The 24845-nt window shown below is 42.8% G+C and overlaps 1 protein-coding gene across 3 annotated transcripts in view; it reads right to left on the bottom strand.

The window, feature by feature from the left end:
* Positions 1-2784: 2784 nt before the first annotated feature.
* The window catches only part of runx1 (RUNX family transcription factor 1), a 216988-nt gene continuing 194927 nt past the window's right edge, over positions 2785-24845 (bottom strand). For all 3 annotated transcript variants that reach the window (XM_041211254.1, XM_041211256.1, XM_041211255.1), the window contains 2 exons: positions 11455-11616; positions 2785-5587 (listed from right to left, as the gene is read on the bottom strand). In XM_041211254.1, coding sequence (XP_041067188.1) covers positions 5079-5587; positions 11455-11616 — 671 coding nt within the window. In that variant the 3' untranslated portion in view covers positions 2785-5078. The remainder of the gene's footprint in view (positions 5588-11454; positions 11617-24845) is intronic.

The following is a 24845-nucleotide window of genomic DNA, read 5'->3' on the forward strand; positions in this document are numbered from 1 at the left end:
TCATGAAAGGGAACTACACATTGTAAACTAATAAAAAAAAGTAGTTCTACACATCAATAATCAGAATATACATTATTGAATTGAATCATAACCCTGAAGTGCTTCAAATTTGACTTCACAGAATCACAGAATTGTTACAGCAAGTCTCCAAGTGAGCAATTCACTTAGTTTTCTCCCCATAACCCTGCGCATTATTCCTTTTCAGATAACAGTCTAATTCCCTTTTGAATGCTTCAATTGAGCCTGCCTCTACTACACTCTCAGGCAGTGCATTCCAGACCCTAATCACTCACGGTATGAAAAAGTTTTTTCTTATAGCGCTTTTGCTTCTTTTGCCTATCACTTTAAATGTGTCCTCTTGTCCTTGATCTTTTTATTACTCCTACTTGTCTGCAAATACCTGTTTTTTTTTCTGCCTGCTTTGAACCATATTGTGCTTAATATAACCTGCTTCCTTGCACAACACCAAGAGATGTATGTGAGGCACAAAATGAACGTCAGTGTCGTCCATTTGCTAAATACTGCTGTAACTGTTCCTGCTGTACGGATGGGAAATGACTCCCTCATTTGTGAGGCTGCAACCAAAGGGATCAAAATGGAGACAGGTAGAGAGTTGCCATTTATTTGGTGTTCATGTTGGGATTTGAGGGGATAATCTGATTACTAATAACCAAATGGAGGGAGCGATTAGTTCTGTGAGAGCCCTACCTTTCAGCTACCATCTAATTAAATGTTTTACTTTCCTACTGACCATATCAGTGGGTCATAGAATCGGATAGCACTGAATAAGGCCATTCAGTGCACCGTGCCTGTGCCAGCTCTTTGGAAGTGCTCTTTCCTACAAATGTTTCCATTTCAATTAAATAGTATATATTACACACACATATATAATACACATACAGGTTAAGATTGTGTTTTAGTGTCTAGTATTAGAAATATTATAGTACATGTGTGCCTCACGCTCGAAAAATATATCAAGTAGCCAGATAACCATGGAGAGTTTTGATCTCCTTATCTAAGGAAGGATGTATTAGCCTTATAGGCAGTGCAATAAAGGCTCGCTAGAATAATTTCTGGGATGAGGAGACTGTCCTGTGAGGAGAGGTTAAGTAGACTGAACCTATATTCTCTGGAATTTAGAAGAATGAGATGTGATCTAATTGAAAATTTTAAAATTCTTGAAAGGGTTGGTAAGGAGCTGCTGCGAGGATGTTTCTCCTGGCTTGGGAGTCTAGAACCAGAGGACATCTCATGGATGTCAGCATATAAGTCGACACTTGAAAAGTCTTGAAAAATCCCTCCAAAAACAGGATGGACTTATACGCTGGTACTGACTGATCTCCCAAAGTGCAATTCGGTGCCCATATACATTGACCCAACTCTCAGAGTGAGAGTCAATGCCAATGCACTAAGCCATTTCTCAGACTGCACCTGAATCTGCCTGTCATCACTGGGAACTTCAGTAAGTGTTTCAGGCAAAGGCACAACGGGTAACAGAACAAGATGGAAACCTCTTGTGAGAGGCAGCTTCACTCGGGCTCTGGGCTTGTCGGAGCAATGCGGTTCGGCAAGCACTCCACTGTTTCCTTTGCAGCCAGCTTTTAAGAGTCTAGGGGAATGCGGGAGCCTGGCTGATCAGGGTTGCATGCACAATCCCACACGAGGTTCATACGTACAAGGGACTGTTAAAAGGCCCGAGTTTTCAGCACCTTTCCCCAGGATTGAGACTGAGGACGAATTTGACTGAGAAATTGCATTCCTTTTGATCAATTTGTGAGAGTTAGCATGTCTGAATGGATAATTACATTATAATAAAAACCATGAGTCTGCAATTCAGTTAGTTGATAACCGTCACTCGAGTTTGAAGAGGCTTTGAAAAAGGACTTCAAAACTAAGTGCACTCTAGGCCATGTGTAATAGTAATTCTCTGTCATGGCAAGGCTCACGATGAGAACGTACGATCTTTGTGTGAGTTCAGAGAATGACTGGTGATGGAATAAAGAGACCTGGGTTTGAAAGGAGTTTTGTAAGAGCTGTGCTGTGAATTAAGTGTGTTTGAAATTTGCACCAGCCGGAAAAACGAGGCAGATTTTTTCTTTGCAGAATAGATACATTTAAACCATTACCTGCAATATTTATGCAGGACACATGTAATATTGTAAATGCATACTGTAAATCACATCTTTGAATTATTTTGTCCTAATGAGAGCTTACAGTGTTGATGCTAATGGGTAGTGCCATTCAGCCAGTGCCAAACTGCAGCAAAATCATTGGCAAGTTTAATTGAGAAATATAGTAGTTAGCAATAAGTTACCAGGTATACATATGGCCACTGTCTGTGTAACTTCTAGTAGGCTTCCCAGATGGGCCCTATCACCACTATTTGTCGGATTTGAGTGAGGTATTGTTGAATTGGCTTCAACGACATTCCACATAGTTTCAGAGTTTCCAGGTTAGGGAGAGTAAAATCAGCCACAGTCCCTTCTCCTAATCAGTGCTATGTAACAGTAAAATGTGCATGTATGGGCATTGGGCAAGAAGGGGATTGAGCTAAGCTATGTTACTTTCATAGTCAAGGTATCAGACAGGAAGACTATTCCAACATGAGCAGACAGCTTCAAGAGAGGAGGGGGGTGAAAGTTTGGAGGGGGGGTCAGAGACAGGGGAGGAGGGATGGGAAGGAGGGAGGGGAAAAGGAGGGAGGGGAAGAGCGAGCAGGGGGAGGTGAGAAGGAGAGAGGGGTGAGACGGGAAGGGAAAGATAATAAACGATGCAAGTCAATACTTGTCCAACAAACTAATTTATTAGCCAGCCACAATATAACTATGAAATTGTTCAACAAACTTTGGTACAAAGAGTATGAATGTCAATATGTTCATCAGAAAACCTGCAGCAGTCCAGCCGCTCTGGATACCATTCACCGCGGAAGTTACCTGCTGTGCTGGAGAAAAGGTATCTGATAGCTGGGTTGCAGAGAACAGGAAGTGCTTTCTTAATGCGTGTAACTTTACACCTACAACATCTAGGTTTGAAAAACGACAACAAAAACTACAGGATTTTTGCGAATGCAATTGAGAAGTTGTTTGAAAAAAACATCTTTTGAAAGAAAAGTCTGAAGCGCAGTGGTGTCTGTACAATTACTAGCAATGATAGCTGGAAGATTTCTTTTTGAGAAAACAAACTCTTGCTTATTTACAAATATAGATACAAGAATGAGCTGATAACCTTTTTTTGCTCATCCGAATTATGTAAATTATCCAGTCTTTTCGTCAACACACTGCATACACATTTAAGACAGTTGGCATATCTTAATATTGTAAGGTAGCAAATAGACATAAGTGCACCTTATATATTGTTTTAAAGAATCAATAAGGAACTCTTGGAAACCAAAGCTTTAAATAACAAATCCCAGCTGTTTTGCCGCCTGCAGCCCGAGACCTTCCTCATTTTAATCATGTTCCAGTCTTTGAAACACTGATTTAAAGTCCTGCTTTCCCATGATCTTTTGTGTTGACCAGCAAATGAAGTAATACACTCACAATGTAAATTAAATAACATTCAACCAATTACTATTAAGCCATGACTTGTTGGCAGTTGGGTCCAGTAACCAGAGCAGAATGCAGATGGATCTGAGATCTACTGCCCCTGTGCCTGTCTTCCTCTGGTGTCTGACATGTCTGGAGCCATTTGATATTGCAGTGTTGACTGACCATCTCGCTTCTTTCAAATATATGTTTGCAAAGCTTAACAGGTCCACTGGGGTGTGAGTGCCAATTGGCAAACATCTGGAAAGGCTACTTTCTACTAGCACCATTAACAGCCACTAACTCTCAAACAACCAAAGCTTGAGGTGTCTCCTTGGGGGACACACTATCCGGCTCTGGAAGAAGGAAGAAACCAACTGAAATGAGAGCTAGAAGATGTCAATGCCTCTTCATTTTGCATCAATGCACTTTACAAGTCTGTACTGTTAACTTCACCCAAACTGGTAAACGAGTCTGCCAAGTGTATGGCTCTCAAGTCCTCTATAGATGTCACTGTGATAACTTGTTCTCTACGAACTGGCACGGAATAGCCGCTTTCAGAAAAGAGGTAATATTGGCAAGCAATTTTTGTTGTATTCTACAATACAGGAGTACATCAGTTTGTCTCAAGGATGGAAAGGAATTTGTGCACCTCGCCCTGCATCAAACACCCTCTGCCCTCTCCAAAAACCAATACTTTGTTAAGGACGGTGAAGCCTGGTGCTTGTCTTATCTTTCCACAGTGCCCCCACCACCCCACCACTCCCCACCCCAATGGGAGGCAGCCATCTTTTAATTTTTTTTGGAAAAAGCCAATTGGAAAGCATATAAAAATACATTTTAAATGCTAATGTTCCTGGTGCTCTTCAAGCAATCACTGTCTGCCTGGATGTAATGTGCCAGTAGAAAAGTTAAGTAGCTAACACGGGTGTTGATATGAAGCACAAAATAAGGTCAAGCTTTGCTGCATATATTTGCTGTAATTGAAAACTACCCCATTCTGTTAACAAAAGTGTTCATTGTCTTTTTGGCTATTTTTTTTTCAAAAAGGCAATTCAATTAAAAAGAAAAATATCTGCCCTGCTTGCATTACTGGCTGCACAGTAGTCAATTCGATGGAAAACTGGAGCTGTAACATTAAGAGAAAGGAAACCGATGTCAAAGAAAAAGGTAAGCTGGGGATTTCCTTTCGATCTGTAGGCAACAACATTAATTTATTTTCTCAGTGCCAATAGCAAGATGGAAAATACAAATCAGGCAAAAAAAAACTGTTTTGCTTCATACAAGGTAAGGTGCGAGACAAAAAGATTTTGTGCCACTAGATGCAAAACAATGCCAATGACCCTTCAAGGACGACAAAAACTTTGTTTGACTATACAAATTTGGCAAAGGATAACCAAATGAGCACAATATTTTCCTTTCACACTCAATGATCCCGATCAAGGCTTTCGCAGTGCCCCCAATGTTTCCAAGTCTAATGGGAATCTTGCACTTGCTTTGCCATTGATGAAGGGATTTCTAGGCTTTCTGATTGAGTTAAAGATGCTTTCATAGTCAATATGGCCGCCACACCGCTTCCTCCAGCCTTCCTGTGGTGCTCATATTTGTTGGGGAGTTGCTATGGCTCCCGTCTGCGTCCACGACATCGCTTTGATTGGGGAGATTTGGGTTGAGGAGGCTGGATCCTGTTGATGCATTAGTGCAGGGTGGTAGAATCCGGGGTGGCGACCGGTCTCCCCCCGTCATCATAGAAAACTGGTAGGACCCAGCTGAAGTGCCATAGTATAGATGGTAAGGAGAAGAGCTGGTTTGGAAGGGTCCAGTTTGACCTTGGGCAGAGCCTGGGTAAGGGGGAGGCAGGTACGTGTGGTAGCGTGCTGCAGTTGTCATGGCAGACATGCCAATTCCTATGCCAGTGGTGACGGGAGTGGGTGTGTAGGCAAAAGGTCCTGGGTAGTGCATTCGAGGATCTGCAAAGCGACCATCAGAGAGAGAAGGAAGGGCTGAGAATTGGCGGTCAATGCCCATTCTTGGGTCACCAAATGCTGTTAGATCAGAGGCACCTGCAAGGAAACATAGAGCCAGTTAGTTAACTGCTGATAATCAGTTGTTTGGTAGTACAGAACTTGAATATTTCTGAAAAGAGAGAAATGCTGCAGAAGCTTTTCGTCTGGGACTCATCAGGACAAAGGAAAGATCACAACAATTTATACTACAGGAGAAAAGGGTGCTGATTGGTTGGCAAGTTGACTCTGATTGGCCGAAGCATTGCCATGGAGAAAACAATGGGAAACTATAGCCTCCCCAAGCTCCCGAGCATGAGCTCGACTGATTATTGTGACTTGACTATTGAAGATAATCAGTCAAGCTCATTTACGCTTGCTAGAAGTGACATACATTCATACTCGGTTCTCTGCAAACAAAAGGAAATGTTCAAGCCTTGGCCCTTTTTTTGAATTACCCATGGGTAGGCAATCCATCCATGTACATGGTACCAGATAACATTTGGTGCCAGGAGACCAAAGAAAATTACTGAGGATTTTTTCAAAAGAAGAGCAGAGTTGAAACGTTGAAATACCAGAGAGGAGATTTTCTCCCCTTGAACAAACCTACTACACACCATCAAATATGAACATTTTACAGCCCCCTTGGGTTGGGGGTGGGGCCAGGGGGTGAGGAGAGTGAATTATTTGTGAATGTAAGAGAGCCAAACCATGCATAGGAACAATCTGAATGTGGAGAATGTATCAGTGACAGTGGAATAATATCCACAAGGACAGAATTTAAATTGTATGGTTAATCAGATATCCCCCACCCGCAACTGCACAGTTCAAACTCAGGAACAACATTCAATGGGCTCCTATATTGTATTTTATTTTGGACTGAGTGACATATAACCTACACCATCAGCTACCTGTGACTGAGATGAATTGTCCTTAATGGCTCTGAGATTTCAGTTTTGTAAGAATTTGGAACTGAAAAAAAACACTGGCTAATTACAGCAGAAGACATTAAACAAAATAGACAAAAACAAACTGCATTCATCCCAGAAATGCCAAGAAACGAGGACAGGTTGAAAAAAAATGCCTGCAAGATTCTAATAGGGCTGTTTGTTTCTCTTAAACAAATCCAACCTGTTATCACAGTATAAAGCAGAAAGGTCAGCTGTTCAGTTTGTTCACTCAGAATCAACTGTGGTACAACAAAGAACTTGCATCACAAATGTTCAGGTTGCTTAACTCTCCTTTGGAAAGAAAAGTCCCCAGTCTGTTATCTTAATGTAATGGGTTTTGTTAAAATTAGTGGACAAGGTAATTTAATTCAAAGATTTAATGCATTCTTACTGCTATTGCACAGCCTGATTAAAGATAGTGATTGAAGGAGTCCTCCTTCAGTGTCTGCGGTGGCTGTTGGCAGCACTCTTGCCTCTTGAGCCACATGATTCCAGGTTGGAGTCCTACTCCAGGGCTTGAGTGGAAAAAAAAATTCAAGGCGGACACTTCATTGCATTACTTGAGTCAGCGCTGCATTGTCGAAGGTGCCATCCTCTGGATGAGATCGGGTGGATGTAAAAGAGTCCATGGTATTATTTCAAAGAAGAGGATGGGTGTTATCTCTGGTTTCCTGGTCAATATTTATCCCTCAGTCAACATCACAAAAACAGATTACCTGGTCATTTTGTGGGAGTTTGTGGCATGCAACTTGGCTGCTCTGTTTCCTACATTACGTTCAAAAGTACTTAACTGGCTGTAAAGCACATGGAGACATCCGGTGGTTGTGAAAAGTGCTACATAAATGCAAGTCTTCTCCAGTGCTCCTCATACATAGTTCCCTGCCTAAGTGACAAACTCTTAGCTCTGCCCGTGAGTATTGTGGAATTCCATGTTAACTCCTTCAGCTTGAGGCTGCGATTATTTTTAATGATTCTAAGTGACAATGTTAGAAATGCAGGTCCCTTTAAGAGTGAACCAGGATAAGCTTCAGAGTAAATTGACAGTAGGTGATGCCCATTGAAGCCTGTGCTTAAGAGCTGGGTTTTTCCCTAGTAGGTGGGTTTGTTTCTGGATAGGGAGAAGATCTAGAAGGGAAGATTGGAAGCTGGTGTTTGTACTGTACTATAGTTTAACAATAAAACAGTTGTGATTCATTGAATGTCTTCTGCTTCTCTGATTTAGTAAATGGATGTTCACCTATTAAACACTAGGGATGTGGGCAGCATGGCATTTATTGGCTGTTCCAAGTTGCATGTAGTATCATGTTCTACAGAGCAGGTAAGGGTTAGTGAAACCCTTGGAATTTTATAACAATCTGGCATTTTTCATGGCCATGTTTTTTCTGGTAATTTATGGAATTTGTTGTGGGATTAGAAATGAAATGATTATGGGTTGCTTGTCCACTATAATAACCATATTATACCATATCCAGTAGTCATTAAGGTGTGTAGGAGAATTATAGGCCTCAAGATACTTTCTAATGCAAACTACGCTCAATTCACAATTGCAGTCTAGGTATAGTAAAGTTTTGTTTCAGGAATGCTATTCTAGGCAGCAAAGAGTTAAATCAGGCACACATTCAATGTAGTTCTTTTTATACAATCCACTGAAGTACAAAGTGACTAAACTGCAATGTTTTGGGAGTGCGATCTTGAAATAATTTATTGCACCATGAAACTCAGCAGTCAGGTGATAGGTCCGTGTCTGTGCCTGTGAGAGTCTGATGCTAAATTTCGAATAAAAACAAAGGGTTGGCAACCAGCAAATGATAATAAAATACATGTTGTTGGCACTTAAGGTTTGTTATTCTGCATCCCACTACAGTTTCTGGATAGCACACATTTGCTTGTTAGCATTGGCTACCAGCACTCGTTTATAGCTCTGGTGTAGACTGAGCTCATTCAAGGTGGATCTTCAATGAGGTCTGCAGCTTTCCATGAAGAATTCTCTCAAGGTGACTGAAATCATTTTGCGCATACCTACACGACTTGCACTGTTTTACCTGCACTCAAAGGATTGAATGCCTTAAGGAAATAGAGGCTGTTTTTAAGCAGCCAGTTGGACAGAGTCTTCAGTATGACTCAGATCAACGTGATCCACTGTAACTACGGTTTGGCAGCAAGATGAAAACTTTTTTTTCCACAGGTGACAAGTCCTGAAGCTGTCTGTCAGACAAGGTGTGGCAGCTTTGTGAAAGCAACCAGACTGTTAAAACAGACACGGTGAAATGAGCCAAACTATGACTTCCTCAACAATGTCTGGCAGACAGTTGTGGGCTTTAATGTATGTAGGTTTTATCTTAGTTTAATTTTTTAATGATAATTGGAAATAGAAGTGAAGATTATATTAAATATAAGCATCTGTTCTTGGACTGCATAAAGTCTCAGCTATCGAGACTTTTTTCCCTTGGGAAAGACCCTATTCTTGTTTTTCGTGTCTCACATTTCACAGAATGAACCTGTCGCCTCCTCTCATCGGTAGGAGTGCCATTCCTCTAACGCTGTTAGCTTCCTATTAGTTTGGGAAATTTTCTTACTATCAAGTCTTGATAAATTGTTGAGATTGTTCACATTTGTAAAAAGGATGTACCCCTCTGCCCACCACCTCCACCACCATCAAGCAGTAATAAGCTGTTTGGAATAAAACAGGAAGAAACATGGGAGAATGAGTCACCGCAAGTTGCTCCTGTTTATCTGGTGAGTTTTTTGAAAGCAGCCTGTAGACAGGGTCTGAACACAGCGCTAGGTAGCCCATTAAGTCACTCTCTTTGGAGTCAGCCACCACATTCTAGGAGGCTTGTGATGTTGATACCATATGTGCCTGTAACCATGGTGTAGTTTTCCCCCTCATCCCCTCAGCCTCTCTGCAGCCTCTGAAATGGTCAACCACACCATTCTTCTCCAACTCCCATGTTGTCCAGCTCGGTGTACTACCCACCCTCGAACTGGCCCTTACCTATCCAATCACAGCCAGAGTTTCTCCTGCAATGGTTTCTCTTCCTTGCCCTGCGGCATTACCGAATTGGAGTTCCCTCAAGGGCTTGAACCCTCTCCCCTCCTCTTCCTCATCTACATGCTGCCCAACATGCAACAACATTTAAAGACATAGGGGCAGCTTCCACTTGTATATGGGCAACAACCAGCTCTGCATCTCCGCCACCTTTCTCGGCCCCTCCACTGTCTCTGCTGTTAGACTACTTGGTAGATATTTGGTCCTTAGTTCCTCCAGTTAAGCACTGGGAAAACCAAGGCCGTGGTTTTTGAAGTCCCCCATTACAAAACCCGTATCCTAGCCACCAATTTCATTCTCCTCCCTATCTCAGTTTGAAACAAACTTTTCACAGCCATGACATCCAATTTGACCTCTGGCTGAACTTCCAACTCCATGTACCCTATCTGCTTCCTACTTTGTACTTCCAATGACCCTGCCTCAGCCCATCTGGAGCTGAAACTCTCATCTGTGCCTTTGTAACCACCCACGTCACTATTCCCATACTCTTTTTGGCTGCCCTTCTATCCTCTGTAAACTTCACACACTGTAAACTTCATTGTTCTGCTTGTACCCTATCCTGCAACAGTTAATGCTCACCCATCATTCAGGCCCTCACTAACTTACATTAGCTCCCAGTTCCTCAAAGTCTCCAATTTAAAATACTCAACCTCATGTTTAAGTCCCCTCATTGCTTTGCCCCTTTTTACCTCTGCAATTTCCTTCAGACCTGTGAGCAGCCCCTCCAGAGCCCTCTGCCCCGCTGACCCTGGCCTTAGTGCTTCAGCATTTGCTGCAATTCCTTCAGTCATCTAGGTTGCACATTCTGGAATTCCTTCCCTAAATCCCTCCACCTCTCCAATTCCTTTAAGCCCTCCTTAAAGCCATTCACTTTGGCCAAGCTTTTGATCACACATTCTAGTACCTGTTTCTTTGATTTGGTGTCCATTTTTGTCTGGTTAGGTCCCTACGGGGGTTTTTTCCTACATTAAAAAGAGCTACACAAATGCAAATTTTTGGCTCTTCCTTCATTTTGATTTCCATGCCCGAGACTGGTATCTAATTGAAACTATGGAAACAAACCCACATCCTACAAGGCCCTGGTACCTAAAACTGCTTATTATTTTTAAATTCATTTTGCCCAGAATAGCTCCATTAAAGGCTGAACATACAATACATTAAGGACAGCAATCTTTTCCTTTCCTCTCTGTCAGTCCACATAACCTCCAGTGCACAAATCTACCTCACAGAGTCAACCTGCTTTCAAACATATTTTTGAAGCATCTGCCCTGCACCTCACTGGCATATCCATAGAACACTCTTCATGTAACAATCCTGTTTGATCTTCTTTCTTAACGAAGTCTAGAAGGATCCAAATGATGACAGCTCTTTGCGGCTGCTGGTCTAGTCACGCATGAAATATCTCTGCTAGTTTTGCTCCAACATTAGTATCCTGCTCAAGATATAACATTCTCAGAAGTCACACAGCTCAAATCTGTGTGGTCTTATTATTTTGTTCATAGATTGTCAACAAGTGAGAAAAAAACAGGGACTTCTCCTGTTCCTCATTAAAATGAATTTCATCACCTTTAATTACTGATTTATCAAAGAATGTTTCAAAATTAAGGACTACTCCAAGGCCTTTTAAATTTATCATTAAGGTACTAATTTGCTTTAATAGACCTGCAGCATAAATACCATACTAGGTATATATTGAAATATGTCATGATGATCAGAGCTCATTAGGGTACTAAGCGTGGGTATTTGTGTTTTTAGAAGTAACTATAATTAGATAATTTGGTTTACATTAGCCAACCATCACTCCCATTTATTGTGCAACCTGCATTACCTGAAGTAAGCTCATGGGGGCAGTCTTGCCCAGTACATTTGCAGTTTCATTCTTTCTTTCCCAACAGAGCTGGTTTCATCTCCAAGGATTTGCTGCTCACCTGAAAGTCTGCTGGAAATTTCCGCTGTGATTGTTGGCATCCCACTTGCTCGCCCGGGAGAGATGGGTGTTGCAGGATGAACAGAGGGCGTAGAGATCTGCCCAAGGTAGGGGTATGATTGGTCGTAGGTCCATGGCGGAGAAGGCTGTACGTGCCTGGTATCTGTGAAGAGATGGAGGGAGGTGGAAGGAGAAAGTGTTGGTTTGTTTTACAACTGAAATCTCAGCAGAAACCTTGTAGAAAAACAAAGGACACTACTTTAACTACACCATAGCAACCACTGAAGTTTCCCTGTCTGAAATTTGACCTGAGAAAAGGTTTACTGCCTTTGTTATTCTTAGAAGTTATGTAAGGTACGTCTTTTATTAAACATGGTTTTCTGGTCAGTGCATTTCACTGCAGTTTATTCACCACTAACGAGTACCTGCATGAGATAAACTACATCAATTCTACTGCAAAAGCCTCACAAATTCCATAGTGTACTGATTAGATCTATCTAGCACATTCTCAGCAGCACAGCTGACTGTTAAAATAACCCAGCCGAAAACAACCAAAGGCACTCTGTACTTAACAAAGAGATGGAGAGGTGATGTGGTGTTATTGGAAAGTTATTCGTGGAAATTAGAAATGCGCAATTTGCTTCATAAGTGGACGAACACATCGCCAATTTTCCAGTTTACACACAAGCGCCACAAGTGCCAGTGCAAGTAAATGTCCTGTTACAGAATCTCATGTGTTGCAACAAACATATGATTTGCTCTAGCACCTGCAGTAATGGCAACTATCCATCTTGCTGGCTGTGGTGTTAAGGAACTAATGGGTGTGCGGACAACTTGAGAAAGGGGTGCAGTCACCTCCAGCTCATTCTTACACAACTACCCCCTTCACTCCCTGGGACTTACTCTCTCTGAAACTTTGACAAGGTTTACATGAGGCTGTTATGTTAAAAATCTATCCCATCCTGTCCTAAGCCCAAAGGACTGATGTTTTCTTTTTATGTAAGTCTGTTTATCTGAGTAACATTGTCAGAGCTGTCACTCTGTCAGTCTCTTGTGGATTCAAAGTCAGAGCTGAAAGGACAGTTCCCTAGGTCTCACTGTGCAACCTATCCGCTTATTTTAGTAATGAATTGGCATGAGGGGCACCCCCATTGCACTACACTTTGTATCACCTCAGATGAAATGGTCCTTTTGATGATCGGATGTTATTGTGCACACACATTACCTATTTGACATATTCTTTATGCTTTTAATGAAATCAGACCATAAAACCATAAGGCGTAGGAACAGAAGTAGGCCATTCGGCCCATCAAGTCTGCTCTGCCATTCAATGAGATCATGGCTGATCTGATAATCCTCAACTCCACTTTCCTGCCTTTTCCCCATACCCCTTGATTCCCTTACTGTTTAAAAATCTGTCTATCTCAGCCTTGAACATACTTAACAACCCAGCCTCTACAGCCTTCTGCAGTAAAGAATTCTACACATTGACTGCCCTCAGAGAAGAAATTCCTCCTCATCTCTGTTTTAAATGGGCACCCCCTTACTCTGAGATTATGCCCTCTGGTCCTAGACTGTCCCACAAGGGGAAACAACCTCTCAGCATCTACCCTGTTAAACCTCCTGAGAATCTTATATGTTTCAATAACGTTGCCTCTCATTCTTCTAAATTCCAATGAGGTACAGGCCCAACCTACTCAACCTCTCCTCATAAGAAAATCCCTCCATACCCGGATCAACCTAGTGAACCTTCTCTGGACTGCCTCCAATGCCAGTATATCTTTCCTTAGATAAGGGGCCCAAAACTGTTCACAGTATTCTAGGTGTGATCTAACTCATGCCTTGTATAGTTTTAGCAAGACTTCCCTATTTTTATATTCCATTCCTTTTGACATAAAGGCCAAGGACAGGGAAGAACAAAAATCAATACAATTGCAAAAAAATCCAATTTAATGATAGCTGTGGAATCTTGCAAGTTCTTGTCCTGGAGATGGAGGGAAAAATTTGTTTGTGCCCAAAAACAGGGAGCGGGGTGGGGTGGGGGTGGGGCTGGGGTTGGGGCACAGGGCATGATTCCTGTGCATAACTGGATAGGCGCAAGACACTCTAATATTAAGCCTCAGGCCCTCATTATCATCAAAACAGTGAGCTGCAGGCACCAAATGGGGCATCCTCCAAGCGCTCATCAGGGAATAAAGTGCTGGTCTGCCAGCATATGGCCCCGGTTAAGTTCTCAAAGGAGATTAGGAGAGGGGTGAGAGTGGGAGGGGAACAATCGGGAGGGAGAATAGAGGTGGCCAGGATTGGGGAGGGCGACCTCTTACAGTGAGTGTGAACTGCACTCTCAGTGTCAATTGTTCACACCTAAATGCACGTTCTGATTGACCCTCACTACAATTCACACTTGCGGTACAAATTGAACTGTCATGCTACATACTCATCCAAGCAAAGAATACTGAAAATTTTAAAGTCAACACTTGTTGCCAAAATGGATATAAATTTGCTCTGGGCAAAAAAAAAAATAATGCTTGTAATCCAGTAAAGTGCCACACCTAGATTCTGGCACCAAGAATGTTTCAACAGACCGCAAAAACATATTCTCATGAGCAGTGTGAGAATATCTATCGATCTATAATCCCTCCTGATATTGCCTCTTATCAGCATCTGTTCAAATATTCTCTTGAGCAGTGTGAGAATATCTATCGATCTATAATCCCTCCTGATATTGCCTCTTATCAGCATCTGTTCAAATATTCTCTTGAGCAGTGTGAGAATATCTATCGATCTATAATCCCTCCTGATATTGCCTCTTATCAACATCTGTTTAAATACGCTGGTATGCTGAGCTAATCTTGTACCAAATGTACGGGGTGTACACCAAAATATATTAATCAGAGTTTTTGATTACCAAAAGAAGTACAAGGTTTTGTACCTAGGCCTCAATTCACAAGCATCTCGCCAAAGGTGTACACGAGTCACATGGGATATTTTATCAGTTTACATCAGGCCTGTATGGTCTGTCAGTTATTCCGCTGGAAAGCAGGTAGTGCTGACTCTCCTGACCTATATCACAGGAAGTATCCAGTGCTGCCGGTGATGAGAGCAGGAGAAAGGTGATGGAAGCCTAAATTGCCAGTCTTTTTGCACAGCCCTAGATTGTGCAGGAGCCCAGCTTGGCCTGCACTTGCAGTTAGGATGCAAAAAGCGTCTCCAGCCTCCCACCCGCCTTCCCGCTGTCACTCCATGGCAGGGTCTCGCGAGCAACATGGCACTGTGGCCCGCTTCAGACCTCCACCAACTGTAGTGTCTCCGGCATTGTGCGACAGGCTGGAAATTACTTTCCAAACCCAGAAAGTTTGGCCCCAGATGTTGTGGCAGTAACACGGGCAAAACAAGTCAGCGTTAAAATTCATAACTCCTCTGAAACTGACTGCAGCTTCTGGAGTCGGCACATGTGCAGCTAAACATGGATATCCAGAAGTTGCTGTCAGTGATTCTACGCTTTTCCTGAGGATGCGCTATTCTCAGGAGTGTGATGGAATACTCTCCACTTGCCTGGATGAGTGCAGCTCCCACAACATGCAAGAAGCTTGACACCATCCAGGACAAAGCAGCCCCCTTGATTGGTGCCACATCCACAAACATTCACTCCCTCCACCACCGACACACAATGGCAGCAGCGTGTGTACCATCTACAAGATGCACTGCAGGAACTCACCAATGCTCTTTAGACAGCACCTTCCAAACCCACAACCACTACCATCTAGAAGGACAAGGGCAGCAGACACATGGGAACACCACCACCTGGAAGTTCCCCTCCAAGCCACTCACCATCCTGACTTGGAAATATATCACCGTTCCTTCACTGCCGCTGGGTCAAAATCCTGGAACTCCTTCCCTAACAGCACTGTGGGTGTACCTACACCACATGGACTGCAACGGTTCAAGAAGGCAGCTCACCACCACCTTCTCAAGGCAAGTAGGGATGGGAAATAAATGCTGGCCCAGTCAGTGACGCCCACATTCCATGAATGAATTAAAAAAGGTCTTCTGGACTGGAATCAATGAAAAATCATTGAATTGATCAGAATTTCCACTCTTATGCTATGTAAAAACCCTTGAAATAGTTTCACCTTATCGAATGAGGTGTAACTGGGATTTTAATGGCGTGCTATGTTCATAATTACTGCTAAACAGGCGCACAGTCTCTGTAAAGAAATTTTATACTTCTGGAATGACAATTATTTCCATTATGACAAGAAAGTGCACATGTTTTAAAAGTAGTGTTATTTTAAAGTTTGTTTATGATACTCAGCTTCCCCCTTAGTCTCATGTATATGCCCCAATCATTTATTTTACTATCCATAAAATTAAAAATTAAAAGTAAAGGGGTTCAGTGGCTTTTACTTCCTGGCTTGCTGTCTGTGAGAATACTTCAATGCGATTGGCTACTTATCCTGCTTGATGCCATCACTCCTGCTGAATGCAGGGCGATCTCCTCAGCAGAAACCATCACCAGGAACGAGGAGATCCACACCACAGAGATCGCTAGATCTTTGTGGACAGTTTGCTTCAGGTCAGTTGTGCTGCTGACCACAAAATTCATTCCAACTTAACAGGCTAGGGAGGACCTGGGGGGGGGTTCACAATGTTAGACCTAGGTTAGAGGTCAGGAGATGGTTTTGCTGTCCTGTGTGATGGATGCCAACTCGCTACATAGGACAGGGCCACAATGATCTCCTGGATTAGTTTTGGTTGCCTAGATTGGTTGGAGAGGAATTTCTCAGATACCCTACACCACCCCCTTTCCCTCACCGCACCCCCCCACCCCCACCCCCCCATTCCCCCTCCCCCACCCCCACCCAACTGGCCTGGGTTTTCAGCTAGTTCATCGTCTCTCCCAGGAGGTGGGCCGGAATTTTCAGGCTGCCGGGGTTTCCCGGCCTGCCACCTGAAGAGTGGGTGGAGATCGCACCGCTGGCAATACTGGCTGGCCGCAGGCATTTAATGCTCCAAGAAGCATTAGTTACCTGGAGATGTGACTTCTACCCCTCAGGCCAGGGGGAAAATTGGCCGCCAGCTCTCTCGTCCCAGAATCACCCCCAGAAGCTGCAGTGGACAGGACTTGGGCTGCTAGTCCCAGAGTCCAGGATCCAGGTGAGTGTGGGGTGGTCTCAGGGTAGTAGTGGAGCGGTTGAGCAGATGTGGGGGCAGGGATGTTGGCAGAGAGGCCCAGGGGAGGGTGGGGTTGGGTTGGGGCGGTGGGGGGGAGGGGGGGTTTGCGGGGAGACCTTGTCGGGGAGGTGGGGAGGGTGTGTGCACCTGATGTTGAAAGGAGGCCATTGATGGAGGCGCCCTCCTTCTCGCCTGAGGCCCAAACAGGGTCACTTTTCAGGCTTACCCCCCCGCCTTCTCCCGAACTCCTCCTGCCAGCATGTAAATTGAGATGGGGCAGGAAATACCCCTTCGGTGGCCATCATTTGGCGACTTAAGGGCCACATTTGGGGCAAGGGCAGGCGTGCCAGCCTAGACCCCGCCTATCCCAGCATAAAATTGCAGGGAGGTCAGGGTGGGCGGGCGGCCAGTGGGCAGGTCATCTGAGGAATTCTACGGGAGCAACCCCCCACCCCGCCCCCCAGCCCCCTCCTCCAAACCCCCCCCCCCCCTCCCCCAACCCCCCAACCCATTTGCCTGCAAACCCAATGACGGGGGAATGTGAAATTGTGCCCATGTTTTCAGGTAGGCAGGGAGTGTATAAATTGTGATCATCACACTTGAGTGGGTCAGCTGGGAGGACCACAGAGTCTTCACCTGTCCGCTAATGTTCATTCCTATAATTGTATTATTGGGACCTTTGTACCCGGAATGACTGACAACCAGAAAGTCCTAAAGTCCCCACCGTGAGGCCTGGGCCAACAGGGAAGCCTGAGTGGTCTGCAGCTCTACCTCAGTTTTCTACCCTTACCACTGGCTCTAGGCTGTGCCAGGCAGGCCCCAGGCATGAGAGTGACGCCAGTCAGGAAACCCTGCCACTTCCACCCAGCGCTGGGGTCGAGTGAGAAACTGAACTTGTACACGTATTAGATAAATATTGAATTTTTAAAAGTCTAAATGAACACATTTTCTTTTGAAGCGAGACTGTGTGGGTTGCAGACACTGTGTGGGTAATGGCTTCACAGCACCATCAATTTTCAAGGATGCAATCTTCAACAAATATGAAAAATATTTTATCATCATTTGTGGTCAAAATTCTTTTGACACACATTAAACGGCATCCACCATTTTAATGAGAGTGTTGTAATTCTGAAGGATTATTTGGTAACAACGGAGAAAACACTAAATCACCACCTCAGGCACAGACAAGATTATGACTGACTCATTGATAATAACGAAAGAATAACCATTATTTGTGTCTCCAATTCTTGGGAAAACCCTTTTGCGAATTACCTGGAAGGCTTGTCGTCAGGGTAAAGTAAATTGTTGCATTTATATACTGTCTCATCACATCCCACAAAAACATCTCAAAGTGCTTCATGTACAATAAATTACTTTCAGATACAGTGACTGTTAGCAGCCATTTTGTGCACAACAGTCCACAAGTAGCTGTAATGAATGACCAACTATCTATTTCTGGGGTAAGAAAGAATGTTGGCTAGAATTAGGAAAAGGATTCAAGACATTTATAAACGCCATAGTTAGAGATTGATGGTGCCAACACCATAGCTGTATGTGCACATATTTTCTTTATACATCAGAGCCTATGCTGAAGTTTCCTCAATAGATAGATCACTTCACTGCAGTAGTCTCTCCCATCTTTGAGAAGAGACATCCAATAAAGACTTTGTCTATCTGCTCAGTTGGATGTAAAAGATCCCATGCCACTATTCAAAAAAAAGCATGGGAGTTCTCCCAGTGCCTTGGTCAAATATTTGTCTCTCAACCGACATCACCAAAACAGATTATCTGTTCATTTATCTAATTGAAAATTGATAACGGATATAATGGGTTGGATGTAGTTGGCTTATGAGGAATGTGTAAGGGTAGCACAGGACAGACAGAGATGGAGATTCATGGCGGTCAACCTTCTGGGAAGATGATACCAATGAATGGATAAACAAATGGATCTCATTGTTGTTTATGGGACCTTATTGTGTGAAAGTTGGCTGCTGCATTTGTCTACGTTACAACAGTGGCTGTTTTTCAGAGGTAATTTAAGCTGAAAAGCCATTGGGACATTCTGAGGACACATGAGGAGCTAAATTAAAGCCAATTTGTTCTTAAGTTAGTCATAACAGTGACCAAGAATTAGATTTAAAGCTTTGCTAGGAGTCCAACACTCTATAAATATCAGACTAAGTCCATATTGTGTATGTAGAAGACAGCTTTACTAATTAACATATAAGTTGAAATTATGCTGTGGGACATGTTACACACACACACACACACACACACACACACACACACACACACACACACACACACACACACACACACACACACACACACACATAAAGCTACACACCCACATCTGAGAGAAAGATTTGTTAAACAAACATTGAAACATTGGCATTGAACCATCCCACCAACCTCACTCACTCTACATTTGAGTGGCACAGTTTGTGACATAGAAATAGCAGAAGGCTGTTCAGCTCTTTGAATCTGTTCCACCATTCAAATAGATGGTGGCTGATCTGTGCATGCCTAATGTTGGTATATAATGAACATGATCTGTGGATGAAAATAGTTAGGTACATGTTCAGAATTCCTCACATAATGACTTCCCACTCAACAGTTGCCTCATGATGGGGTGTTGAGTAGTTGTGAAGCAATTCCCCTCAGGAAAGGAGAATAAATTGGTAGGTGAGTCAACATACCCAGATTCTTATATACCTAGAAGTTGGGTTGGCAGTGCCGTCGTCAATATATCATTCACTGCTGATCTTGACTGAGAATTGCAATAATACCCATCAGAAATGGTAGTGTAGTGTTAATGTTACTGGACTAGTAATCCAGAAGCCCAGGATAATTTTCAGGGGACGTGGATTCAAACTCCACCACAGCATCTGATGGAATTAAAATTCAGTTCAGAAAATCTGGAATTGAAAGCTAATCTCAGAAATGGTGACCATAAAACTATCATCAGTTGTTCTACAAAAACATCCATCTGGTTCACTAACGTCCTTTTAGCAAAGGAAATCTGCCACCCTTACCTGGTCTGGCCTACATGTGACTCCAGACCCACAGAAATGTGTTGTCTAAATGCCCTCTGAGGTGGTCTAGGAAACCACTCAGTTCAAGGGCAATGCAGGAAGGGCAACAAATACTATTGCATTGCCAGTGAGGCTTCAGTCCCATGAAAAATATTTTTTAAAAAATCCACCTGATCTTCATTCCTAATTGATCATTTTCTTTGAAGGAAAGCATGTGTTTTTTTTTAAACTGATCCCTTTTCACAGTGTCGCAGTCTTTGGCAGTGTGAATTGCTGCTTTAGCTCTCCTGTCTTTGCCACCACCTCTATGTCCGGGGAACTATAGTGAATCTTGGCTTTCAGTGCTTCGATCAAACACCTGAAGCCTCTCCTCAAGAAATGTTTTGTTAACCGGAGCAATTGCATGGCACTGGAGCAGCTTTACATATTCCCCCCCTACCAGCTTTGTAGGCACATAACCGATGGATTGGCTAGCTCATTATTACTCACTACTTCCAACTGAAAAACAGCTTATCAGGGAGGTGCAGTAAACGCCTCTACTTATAATCGAGAGATAGGGGATAAGGGTGCTCCTGTTACAATTATGATGGATGTCAATGCTGGCAAGTCAATGCAAGTAAGGTGAATTAAACTGCTTAACTTCACTCACATGTGTACATAACAGTGCCTTTGTGGTTTCCACTAAATTTCATATCTCTGGACTGGTACATGTGCAATAGCGCTCTCAATTTTGTGGAAAATTTCGGAACACATGCAAGTACTGAAATTTGCTGAGTGTTGTCTAAAGGGTGAACACATGGCACAAGGCTCCTTGTTCACAAGTTTTTTCACAATTATTCTCCACCTCTTTTGCACAACTACTTGGGGGGAAAAAACGCAGAAAATCTTACCTTAGCACTGTGCATGATAAAAGTCTTGCGAAAAGATTCCAGTTATAATGCAAGAAAATGAGGCTTTCCCCATGATTCAGTTTACCCCAGTGATCAGCTAAGCCATAGAGACCAGCATGGGTCTGCAGGTTTGATCCTTGCAAAGCTGATCTCAGCAATGAGAGTGGGAGGAGTGCACTTAGCGCCACATTGGTTCACTTGGTAGTGGTCTCACCTTTGAGTCAGTAGGGTTTTGGTTCAAACCTCACTTCAGGGCTTGAGCATATCACATAAAATGGCTGAGGCAGTGTTGGATGGGCCAAGGTGCCCGTCTCCCTCTTCAGGTGGACTTCAAATGATCCAGCGTTCCAATTGAAAGAAGAGCAGGAAAATTTCCTTGGTGTCTTCACCAACATTCCCCACCCCCGGAACCAACCACACCAAAATAAAATTACACAACTGGCAACTGTGATTGCTTACATAACAACAACGATTGTGCTTCAAAAATAACCCATTGCTTGTGATTCAACGTCTCTGAGATGCTCTGTAGAAATGACATGGTACAATTTAATCTTTCCAACTAGCTTCAGTGCCATGACTGGGTTAAAGGGGGGACAGGAGAGCCAGCTCCTGATCATTATCCAGAGACCCCCCCTGTGTGCCCCGCTGGAAGTCTACATGTGCAGATGTTGGCTGGGCACCGTCTTTGGCAGTGGATTTGCTAATGTTTATTGTCAAGCTTTATAACCTAGTAATCTGTATTTGGATCTAGCACTGGAGGGTGCCTGGTGATTGTGAAACGGTATCATAGCAAGGAGTGAACATCTGCAAAACAGGAAGCGAGGGGAGAAAAAAACAAGCTGTTACAGAAGATGGGTGGAAGAAAATCGTGGGAGCGATAGCAATTAAAAGTAGTCTGACAGAACTTTTCAGATACAGATTGGGTGCTAGAAGATGTGCTCAAAAGGAAAGCTGCCTGCTCAGAGCATTGCTGTCTCAGATTTACTTTCTGATCTGCTATCCTCATGTTACAGGCTCATTGAGCGCCAGGAACCCTGACATTACACACGTTCACCATTTCGGTGACTATGCATTCATAAATTTGGAAGAGCCATGATGTCCTGCACCAGAAGGCTCCAGATCCTAGCCCTGATTCATGAACACATCTAAGATAGCATCAAATGTTAAAAGGCTGTTGCAGTCATTTGTCCTCTTGCAAGTTCAAGTACAAGAGAATGTGAAAATTGGGAAAAGGAAGAAGATCAGTCAGCGCACAGCAACCTCCCTCCTCTGAGAAATCTATCTGCCCCAATGTTATCAAACAAGTAACCCCCAAGTCAATTAACGTGAACTGCACTATCCCTCCCTACAGCTCCCTCGTGCTATTTGAGCCCAGGACAGAGCAGGCTTTACAATCATCCCATCATGACACTTTTTAAATGCTGAAGCATGTAGACTTGGAATAGGTTCTGCATGTTTATTCCTGCAGCTGCACTTATTCAGCAAAGGAAGTACAGAATTCATCAGTAACCTACAGGGCCCACTAAAATGTGTATCTCTGACACTGTTTGCATGGCAGAAATTGGGCCCTTTAAAGTGTATTCTTGATAATAGGAGTCCCACACACCTGCCATCAGCAGCACTCTCTCAATGTAAAAATGACATGAAGTTCATGCATGTGATGACGCCCCAGAGCAAACAATAAAAAGTCCTTGGTTTGCCCCATGTTCATTCTTTCTGTGAAGAAAGCCAGGGAGTTATCTCTACCTCAACTGCTATCATCTTCCACTCAACATAGTGTCCAAAGTGACAATTTGATGATAAAATGCTTGGATTGACAGTATATATTTTTATAATTGTTTTCAAATCCATCTCGATTAGATTCACAAAAGGGGAGTTGACAGTTTTATTCATAATTGGAGCTTTGTTTTTTTTCTCGTTAACTTTAATTCAGCCTGTTTGTTTTGTATTTCAGATATTGCGCAATGTTAATGGATTTACCTTACGATATTGTGCCAGTCACTTTGTAATTTTTTTTATCCCCCTTTTCCCTTTTCTAAATGGTACAAATATGACCCCTATGACACAGGCAACTAACAAGACACTCATTGTCTCGGGCAGGTGTTAGGTTGGAGTTGATTCGATGCCAAGACACAGATCTCAGCCAAATCTCTGAGCTGAGACAAGCACCAACCATTTGGTGCTTTTGCTGCAGCCAGTCAGAGACTCAACAATTTAAGGCTTAACACACACACATAAATCAGGCAGAGATGGTACCAGCAAACAGGCAGCCTCTTGGGCAACTAACTACCTGTAGACAGTCTGTAAAATTCAGATCATGCCTGCTTGGCTTCTTCCCTCCAGCTCAGTTGAATGAACCCCATCCAAACCCGAGTAGTAAATTACACTGAATGAACTAAGAGACTGCAAATCACAAGGCTTTTCTAAACTTCTGACATAAAACATTACTTTTAAAAATTAAATTGGTACGGTTTCTGTTTTTCTCACTGTACATCGAGCATCTACGGGATTTTATCTCATCTTGTTTTTCTCTCTTTGGCACCCAACCTTTCTGTAAAATTTAGATTGTAAGCTAAAGTAAATAAACGGTATTAGCTGAAAAATGGTCTTTGTAGAATCTGAAAAATAAACTATGATGATTACAGCCCTGAAAGCACAGCCTGGGTTACTGTCATGCACTGGTCAAACTTGTTTGTCAGAAATTCCTCCCACTGACATTTTAGTGGAGGTGTTAACCCATTTTAAATAATTTGTTTAATAGCTCTGGTGAAGTAGTAGAGAGGAATTACAGCAAACATATCAAGTAACTGTGCACTGGAATTGCAGGAGTAACATCAGGGGTCTGTTTTTTGTTTTAGTTTGAATCTATGGTTAAAAGCTACACAGCACAATTTGCCATTGCGAAACATATTGAGAGGTAAACTTTGCAAGTGAAAATGAACCACTGTGGATGCACTATTTGCAGGGATTGGGGACAGTTCATATTGGGAATGGAGATCTTCAGGTAGATCTTCAGTTATTCAAACACTTTCATGACCTTGAGATTTGACCAAACTGCTTTCCAGCCAATGAAATACTTTCAAAGTGTAGCCACTTTTCAAATGTAGGAAACACAGCAGCCAGTTTGTGCACAACAAGCTCCCTCAAACAGCAATGAGACAATGACTAGTTACTAGGTGTTGGTCGAGGGATAAATATTGACCAGGACAGCGGGGACAGCTCTCCTGCTCTTCTTCAACTGAGAAAGAAGATGTGGTACCCTCAGCTTTAATGTCTTATTTGAAAGGTGGCAACCCCAACTGTGTAGCACCCCCTCACTGAAGCGCCACCCTGGATTCTGTGCTCAGGTTTCTGGAACAGGAATTGAACCTACAAACTTTTGGCTCAGTGCTATCACTGAGTCATGGCTGCATAGCTTGATGTGTTAGTACATACAACACAGAGATTAAAAACATATGTCCAAGCTCTGTTTATGATTCAGTGGATAACCGGTGTGGTGTGTTGCTGTGCCATATAGACCATAGGATCCCAGTTCCAATTCCTGGTACAGTGCTGAGTTAGCTGAACTCAATCAGAGCAGTTGTTGGCTGCTACAACTTAGCCTCAACACTCCAATGTTGGGATGTGGGAAAATCAGCAATCTCTGATCGCAGTCCAAACCTCTACTGGGAAGTGTGCATGTGGACAGGCTACATTGTCCTCCATGATAAAATACCCTGCTGACACTCGCTGATACTTGAGGAATGAACACTTGGGAATGGTATCAAAGGACTACCGGACCAGCAGAACCACACCCCAACAAGGTCAGCTCCTTGGTGCAATAGAGGAGAGAAAAGAATTGAGAAAAAAAGTATTTCTGAAGCCCAAACACTTTCAGATACACTAAATGTCCAACCCTACCAAAGAAGTAATATATACAGCATTGCAGTAATCATATACAGTGCAATACTGCACATTGCTACAAAGACCTATTGAAAGACAAAATGTCGTTTGTTATACTGAATTTCCAGTAACTCTGAACTTATGATGTGTTACAATATCACACTGTAATTATTTTTCACCCATAAATATATTTGCAGAACTGGTAAAATTAGCTTGCTTTAGGTTGGCTTGCTCTTGAATGCCCATTCATAAAATACAACATGTCTGTTTCCTTTAGTCTTTTTACATCTGATTTAAATTATCCAATTTGAAGTCAGTACAGTGAAAAACTTGGTTTCAAAATTGCTTTTCCGTTTAAATAGAAAAAAATCCCTACAGATAAAATCTGAATCTTTTTATTAAGACATTTT

The sequence above is a fragment of the Carcharodon carcharias genome, chromosome 18, assembly GCF_017639515.1.
Source record: "Carcharodon carcharias isolate sCarCar2 chromosome 18, sCarCar2.pri, whole genome shotgun sequence".
NCBI classification, from domain to species: Eukaryota; Metazoa; Chordata; class Chondrichthyes; order Lamniformes; family Lamnidae; genus Carcharodon; species Carcharodon carcharias.